This window comes from Eriocheir sinensis, chromosome 32, assembly GCF_024679095.1.
Source record: "Eriocheir sinensis breed Jianghai 21 chromosome 32, ASM2467909v1, whole genome shotgun sequence".
Taxonomy (NCBI): Eukaryota; Metazoa; Arthropoda; class Malacostraca; order Decapoda; family Varunidae; genus Eriocheir; species Eriocheir sinensis.
This window is the reverse complement of record NC_066540.1, coordinates 5,161,197-5,170,332: the sequence shown is the minus strand read 5'-3', so window position 1 is coordinate 5,170,332 and position 9,136 is coordinate 5,161,197. Positions and strand designations below refer to the sequence as shown.

Here is a 9,136-nt window from a genome sequence, read left to right as displayed (position 1 = left end):
GCTGAGAAGGCTTGGTGGGGGCAGTGAGGGCATCCTGTCTGTAAATAAAACAAATGAAACCAGGACACTGTGCAGTATTAGAGGTGCAGAAGAGGAGCAAAGACCTCAAGAGAGCAGTGATGATATTGTGAAGTTGGTGCAGGAGGCAGTGGGAGGGACTGCTGGTATTCTGCATAGGGTTGAATATGGGAAGCATATAATCTGCCTCCTTGACACCATGGACACGATGCTTATCACGGTAAATCAAAACGTGCCCAGTGAAACTAGTACTGGCAAGGAAACAGAAGCAACTACAGGAAAGACTTCCAAAAAAGAGAAGAAAAAAGCCCAAGAAAGAGAACAGAGTACAAGAACTCATTCTGGCAGCAACATGGAAGCAAACACACAAGTAGAACAAACTGTCAACAAAATTACTAACATAGAGAAAAGAAAAAAGGTAGACCAAACAGCTGAAAATACTAACAACAAAGAAAAAGAGAAAAAAGCCATAGAAAAACAGCAGACAGTGGATAAGAAAGCAAGGAGTAGCACAAGAACTGAAACCTCACTCCATCATAAGGCAATGCAACAGTCTGAGTCAACTGTTGAACATCCTACAGTGAAAAAGATGGGACAGAATAACAGCCGAAAAAGGGAGCACATCTCAAATGCAGTCAAGTCACCGAAGAGACAAAGGAATGAGTCAAGCGTGCCCGCCAAGGCTTCTGTTGCAACACACCTGGCCATAGATGCCATGTTGTCACCTGGGCAGAATAGCAGCATTGTTCCCAGCAGTGAAGGCAATGTGCTGAAGAGATTACATGTTGATCCAGATGCAGGAACAGATAAAGTTACAGGTCAGTTTATGCAGCATGAACCTCCGAACACCGGTGAATCACCAAATCAGCCAAAAAAAGCACGTGACCTAGAAGTCTCTGACAGAAGTCTTTCTTCCGATGGGTCAGAGTCAGAGTCACAGGATGAAGATGGATGGCTTACTGATAGTGATGAAGATGACATGATTTCAGAATTTAGTACAACCCAGAAAAAGAAGAGCTCCCTCCATCGGACACAAGAAAGGCTGAAAAGAAGGAATTACAGTCCAAAGCACAGAGAGTCAGTGAGCAAAGCTATATTCGATAGTGACGATGACATCCTTATTATGGAACCGCCCAAGCCTGTGCCCATATCAGAAAACAAGAAAGACAACACAAATTCTGAAAACAGCCAGAGCACAAAGGGGGTGCAGGGCAGACCCATCATGGCATCACCATATGTTTCCCTGAAGACCCAAAGACCCATTAGGAGAGCTGCAGGTGGACACCAGCAAAGCCTGACCACTTGCAGTTCCTACATCCAAGGCCTCATCAGTAACTCCATCATGAAGAATGTTCCAGAGATGATGACTTCGGCCTCAACCAGGATACCAGTGGACGGTCAAACGGAGGAGGAACCTGACCCTGAGGACATGTGGGATCTCCTGCCAGCCCTCCCCCAGCGGTCCTCCAGCTCCCTTGCCGCAAGGGCTGCCAAGACCAGCCTGCAAGAATCTTGCATAACGGTGGGTGTTCTGTGATCAACTTTATTTCCATCATTGTGAAAGTTTTTTTAATGTTTTGCTCCTCCACTTCCTTCTTCCAGTTGTAACTATTTGAGTTAGCATCATTTCCCAGCATGAAAAGCCTGACTATTAAACCACTAATCATTACTAAGCAGCATATACCTCATTTTGTTTCCTCCAGTTTTCTGTCTTTTCTGTCATTCATTACGTATTAATTCATTTACCTCTCTTTTCCTTCTTTCATTCGTTCATTCATTCATCCCACAGGAGACTGCAGCCACTGCTCCAGAGAAGCCAACAACTGTCACCAGCACCAACATTAGTGGTGCAGTCATCACATCAAAGGTATACTATATACTTTTCTAGATATAAAATATATATATATATATATATATATATATATATATATATATATATATATATATATATATATATATATATATATATCAATTGATTCATAGATTTACATATATTTCAAATATTCATGAATGTATAATTTATATAAGTTGATGTATTCATTCACTTATTTACAGGGTTGGTAAAAACCAATGGTTTATTTTTTTTTATTTATTTATTTTTTTTTTATTTTTTTTTTTTTTTTCCCCAGTATGTTTATTCCAGTAATTCTATCCATATATACATATATGAGTTTGAAAAGGAATTATAGATAGATTTAGAGATGGATTTAGCAAAATATTCATTTGATCTTCATGCAATCTGTAAAAAGAGCCAAAATGCAGCTTCTCTAACATGCTTTTTAATTGCAGTGTTAAAGAGTAGTAAAACATGAACGACCTCTTCCAATTTTCCAGTTGCATGCTACAAAAACAGTTGTGAGAGAGAGAGGAGGGGGCTTTCCTGTTTTATTTTAAACAATTTATTTGCTGTTTAGTGAAGTGGCAAATATATATATATAGATATATATATATATATATATATATATATATATATATATATATATATATATATATATATATATATATATATATATATATATATATATATATATATATATATATATATATATATATATATATACTTAAAAATTCCTTTCCCAATGCATACAGAAAATACTGGTAGCTAAATTATGTGTAAATTCAAATGTAGTAGAATACTTATTCAAACTTATTGTTTTCTGAAACTTACTGAGCAAATGCATATAACATACTGTACTGCACTAAGCCACAAATGGGTTAAACCCCCCCAAAAAAACAGTGGTTTAAACCAACTAATAAAACCATTTTTTTTTCTTTTTTGTGTATCTTTGTTAGTTTCATCAGTATTGTGGTTTTTAACTATATAAGATTTTAATTATGTACAGCAGGGTTGGCAGCTTAAACCAGGGGTGTCAAACTCAAAACCCTTGGAGGACCAATTCATGCTCTGAAGTGCCGTCATGGGGGCCAACAAGGGTAGAAAATACATTGACAAGATTGAAGTTACCGTGATACCGCGGGCCATGAGTTTGACACCCCTGGTTTAAACCAAAAAAACATCAATAAAACCAGTGTTTTTCGTGAATCTTTTTTAGTTTCATCATGTATTGTGGTTTTAATTATATGTGGTTTTATTATATTTATTATGCACAGTCATTTTACTAACACCAGGATGAAAACGTCAGTTGGTAAACTCAAATCTCTATTCAAATGCTGTAACTCAGAGTATCTGAAAACATAATTTTGGTACATTATATATATATATATATATATATATATATATATATATATATATATATATATATATATATATATATATATATATATATATATATATATATACAATACCTGATGAAACTAAAAAGATTCACAAAATTTTATTTTATTTTTTTTTTTTTTTTTCCAGGGTGTCAAACTCATGGCACGCGGGAGAGGCATAAATGGACCACGGTAGCACGGGAACTTCACTCTGGTCACTGGATTGTCTCCCCTTGGTGGCCCCCATGACGGCACTTCAGGCATGAATTGGCCCTCCAAGGGTTTTGAGTTTGACACCCCTGTTTTAAACAGCCAACCCTGCTGTACATAATTAAAATCTTACATATAGTTAAAACCACAATACTGATGAAACTAACAAAGATACACACAAAAGAAGAAGAAAAAGTTTTATTAGTTGGTTTAAACCACTGTTTTTTTTATTGGTTTAAACCATGGTTTAAACCATTTGGTTTAAACCGCCAACCCTGCTTATTTACTATTTTATATTCCTATTTGAGTGATGTATGGAGGTCAGTTGTATTTAAGGAGATTGGTAGTAATGTAAGACTTTCAACATTTTTGGCAGGCCTCCAAGGTAATGAGGAGCTTCTGGATAGAAAGTGAAGAAGAGGAAGAGGATAAAGACACAGAAGACACAGAGTCACTCTTCATGCCCACACTCCCCTTGGCCTCACAGCTGATCCAAGAGAGCACCGTGCTTCCCAACTACAGCTCCCTTGGCCCCGAGCATTGGATGTCAGTAGCTAGAGCTATGCAGAAGCGAAAAAAGGTAATAGAATAAGTGTGTATGTAGTGAAGGCAAAAGAATGTAATTTAATATTTTTTATAACAAAGGAGGCAGACCGTGGCTGGACAATTTGCCTACAGACAGTGTGCCTACTGAACATTATACATATGGACAATGTGCCTAACGGATATTTCTCAATGCTAAAAACAACTTTCTTTATTTGAATAAAATGCATATATATATATATATATATATATATATATATATATATATAGATAGATATATATATATATATATATATATATATATATATTTATTTATTCTGAGTAACGGCAGGCATTATCTGCTTTTTGATGTTGTTCAGTCCGACCCCACGCTCACCACCTTATCCACTCGGCCACTGCCAACACCCACTTTTTCACTCAGTATGTATGGGGAAAATAGAATTTGGTACTGACTAGCCGCCATTTTATCCCACATACGCTCACACATGGGGAAAATTCATTGTTTCCTGCCTATCACTCTCTTAATCCTCCTGATGACGTCCAGTTTCTGCTCTTTCGTTAGTGGGCAAATTTAATCTTGCCCGTGGGTTTCCCAGCAGGCTTGCAAGCCATTGTGTAGCACATGTGTGGTAAGCGAGCCGACTCCTTGCTGTGTAGGGGCCGGGGGGTTAACTAGGGCCGCTTTCACAGTAATTTTGTTTTTGATCGTTACCAATGGCGGCGATCGCTGCTATAGTATTTCCACATAAAACTGGCCGATGGGGTAGTGGCGGCTGCGGGGTTAGCCTAGCCCCGCACCTTGCCACTCACTCTCAACACCTCTCGCTTCCTCTGCAGCCACCACTACCCCATAGGACAGTTTCATGTTGAAAACTATAACGTCAGTTGCCGCCATTGGTAATGATCAAAACAAAGTGACTGAAAGCGGCCCCTAGATGTTGTATGCTCAGGTACCAGACGTAAAAAAACTTGGCTCGCCGTAATAAGTTTAATCTCGACCTGTAGATAACATTACATTTAGTGTACATGATAAATTCCTACCATCATTACATCAGCACAAAATACCATCACCATATCGCCACACCAAACACCCGCACAATCACCAGATGGTCACACAAATACCATTACTATCATCATAAGGGTCACAGAGGCATCAGTACTCTCACCATATGGTCACAAACACCAGTACCATCACCATATGGCCAGCTATTATCCATATAAACATTAACAATCATTCACTTACAACAATGTCTCCTCTCTGGTACCCAGCAGAAATCCCGTGAATCGGCACAGACTTGCCCGGATTCGTCGGTCCCTCCTAACAGCTGTCTGGCAGCACCATTAACACCATCACTTAAACCAACATCCTATATAAATATCAAACATTACAAGGTACATTGTAAAAGAGTAATCCAATCACAAATGATATGAATAGGCGAACCAGCTGTTACAAACTTAGTACCAGTGATATGAAGTTAACCCACATTTTCCCCAATTTGCATATATAATAATGACATACCTTATAAACACACAGAAGCTGCACTTCAGCACCATCAGAGTCACTTAATACATGCACAGATGCATTCCACCTCCCTACGCTCTCAGAGCATCGAGTGAATGTGAGGCGCCGACCAGCTAGCAACTGGCCATTGAGGCAGCACTGCCCGCCACCACAATTCCCAAAGCTTACACGTCACCGCGAGCATCGATAAGCGCGTTCTCCATAGAATGCGTAATTTCCACAAATACATAATGCATATACAAATAAACACATAGTTATTGGCAAATTCCCACAAATACATAACACTTACAAATACACACATTATTAGCAAATACATCTAATAATACAGATGTGTACTCGGCGCGCCGCCGCCACATTCTGCCCAAAAAACGCCCAGTCTCGCCCAACCATTTACTTTCCCTGCCAACCCGAAATCGACAAAAAATAATATTTGGCATGCATATTAATGCAATAATTAGTGGTGACCACCCACTTTCAAAGATTCTCTCTCTCTCTCTCTCTCTCTCTCTCTCTCTCTCTCTCTCTCTCTCTCTCTCTCTCTCTCTCTCTCTCTCTCTCTCTCTCTCTCTCTCTCTCTCTCTCTCTCTCTCTCTCTCTCTCATTAGTTTTTTTATACATCGTGTCTCTGATTTCTTCCCTTTTGGACTGGGCAGCAAGAAAGACAAAAGAAAGGAAAGGCTCTGGGAACACCAATTTAGATTTTTAAAAGTCAGTTTGCCAGCAGGCTGACATGTGGAGAAGTGGCGCCTGCTGTAGATTTTCGTAGGCTAGTTAGCCAGATCACTTTCTTTTTTTTGCCTGCCAGAATAGACAGTTGGGCCAGGTCCACTTTATATGAAAAAAGGAGCAAAGGTGGGGTAAAAGATTGACGGGAATAGATGCGGAGTGGTCGGGAGCACCCCATGACTGTGACTTGGAATTTGAGTGAGGGCCACGGCAGCCGACTGCGAACATTCTTCTTGTTTACATCTATAAATTTTGTCTATATGATCATTCTGATTGTGAGGATAATTTGTAACTTACTGAATACAAAAAAATGCAGAAAGAGAGAGAGAGAGAGAGAGAGAGAGAGAGAGAGAGACGGATAGAAATCCTCCCAAAACCAACCCACCTGCCACCATGAGATTTTCCCTCTTGAAAAAAAATCCAACCTGGCAACTCTGCGCTCATTTGGCAGGGCAGACCATGAACTGCATCATAGATGGTTTTACCCGTGTGATCTGAACACACGGTTCTGAAACAATACTGCGTCATAGGAAACTGTGCCTTACGAATCCACATCATACGCGATTTGACTATATATATATATATATATATATATATATATATATATATATATATATATATATATATATATATATATATATATATATATATATATATATATAGAGTCACCACAGAGTTGGGTGTTCACTGGCGACACTTAGGTCTAAGGCTGTGTGCCAGCCTCCTATCGACTTGTTGGTGTGAAGCAACTTTTGTAAAACTCTTTCATGTACATTCCAAAGTTCCTGCGGAAATATGGGCTGTCTTCTTTGTCCTCGCTGCACATTTCCAATCCACATATCCTCAAAATAGGTTAGAAAGTCTCCCAAAATTTTGTCCATTTCCTCATCCAGTGCAGACATAAATCGTTCATATATGTGGCTAACACCTTGTTAAGGAACGAATGCAAGTGTTTGAAGTGATTAAATCATGTTCATTTACGGGACACTGAGCATACCAGCTGGCAAGTCCTTTGGCTTTGATTCTTCGCCACACACATTGCCCAAAGTGAAACAGACAACTACTGATTTGACTCTGGAAAGTATCTTGATAGAATTCAATGCTGCTCTTTCAGAGTCAAGTATCAGGGATGCTGGGTTTAAATTTCTTTCGTTCTCAAGAAAAGTCCATATTGCATTGTAGGCTCCTTTGTTCTTATGCTTTGTGACACAGAACACCAATGGTACTGTTATTGATTCAGTTAGCATGGCATGAATAATGTATAAAGTGTTTAGTGTAGCATTTTGGGGAGGTGGTGGCTGAGTGGGTAGAGTGACGGTGCCTCGTTTAGGACGACGTGAGTTCGATCCCCGCCCAGAGACACCAAGGTGGGATTTTTCAGCCGCTGCCGAGTGGCTAAAGCTGGCGTCACACAGGGCAAATTTTGCCCAACATGTTGGTCGTTTTTGTTGGCTGTTGGGCAAAATGAACAACCAACAAGATCTGGTGGGTTGAGAAGAATGGACAACAGATGTGATGTCAGACTGGTCAGGAGGAAACGGGGTCAAATGACATTCGTGCTATAAGTTGTAAATGTAAATTGAAAATCAATCATCGTACATATTTACTCAAATTGTAAATGGTAAAACTCCAAAAACCGACGTACATGTGCAAGTATGTGTTTGTGATTTATTTGTCCACTGTGTAAAGTTATTTATAACACTCAGCTGACTGTATGGTGGGTCACTGCCGCCCGACCCCGCTACTTAGCTTTTTAATCCACTACCTGCTACTTAAATTTTGAGTAATTCTGAAATGTATTGGGCTACTTCATGTTGAAATCCGCTACTTTTTGATGTGTGAGTAGGCTACTTATCGTCAAAAGAATCTGGCAACCCCGATCCCGGCCCCCGCCCGGGGGTAGAGTCTGTGCCTGGCGTGAGGTATAAACAAAGTTTAACAAACTAGCCATGGACGCCCCCAATGCCTCTTCTGGCGTTTCTGCAGTCGTAGCACATTCTTCATTATGTGCAATGCAGCAGTACAATCTTCTAAATCATCAGTATCCTTCCGATTCATGGTAAAGTGGCTGGAGATGATGCTGGTGTGGTGTTTGTTGTTGTTGGAGTGCGGCGTCAACACAACAGTGTTCAGGGTAGCAGTGTGATGCACAACATTGTTGGTTGGCGATTATCACCAACAAAAACGAGCAACATGTTGGCAGAAATTTGCCCTGTGTGATGCCAGCTTAAGACTACCCACATGCTGTCCAGAAGACCACCCATCAACTCAGACTCTAGATTTTAGGATTAAAGATGAGCTCCGGGGGCAGCATGAGCCAATGCAAGATGGCGCCACTTTAAACACTTGCCTGCACCACAACGGGCTGGGCCATACCACCAGGCCCCTCCAAACAAACCTACAGGCGCCATAGTTGAAGATGTAAAAAAAAAAAAATAAATAAATAAATAAATAAAATAAATTGATAAATAAATTCCAAATGTCCGTTAGCCATAATGAATGGTAGCCATGGTGCCCGTAGGCATAATGTCCGGTAGGCAAACTGTCCGTAGGCACAATGTCCGGTAGGCACATTGTCCATAGACAAACTGTCTGTAGGCACACTTCTAGTACCCATAAAACAACAGAAGAATATTCCAAAAGAGATATTGATTAGACAGGTCTTAATACTCCCCTCTTGAAAGTAAGTCATAGGAAGAAGGGAATACAGTTGAAGGAAGACTGAAATTGAGTTTACCAGAGATAGGGATGAAATACTAGTTGAAATTTTTATTAATTCCTGCATTAGGAAGTTTGACATCATAGGACTGAGACCCAAGGGTATGAAGTCCTGTGGTGGTAGTCTTCAGGAGGCATACAGCTAACAAGTCCAATGAATCAGTCAACTTGAAAATAGCAGTA

General features: G+C 39.8%; 1 protein-coding gene across 1 annotated transcript; it reads left to right on the top strand.

The window, feature by feature from the left end:
* Positions 1–32: 32 nt before the first annotated feature.
* Positions 33–4,107, top strand: LOC127006080 (uncharacterized). Its single transcript, XM_050875578.1, has 3 exons — positions 33–1,540; positions 1,808–1,885; positions 3,821–4,107. The coding sequence occupies exons 1-3, from the start codon at positions 218–220 to the stop codon at positions 4,034–4,036; spliced, it is 1,617 nt and encodes a 538-aa protein (XP_050731535.1). The 5' UTR covers positions 33–217; the 3' UTR covers positions 4,037–4,107.
* Positions 4,108–9,136: the final 5,029 nt, after the last annotated feature.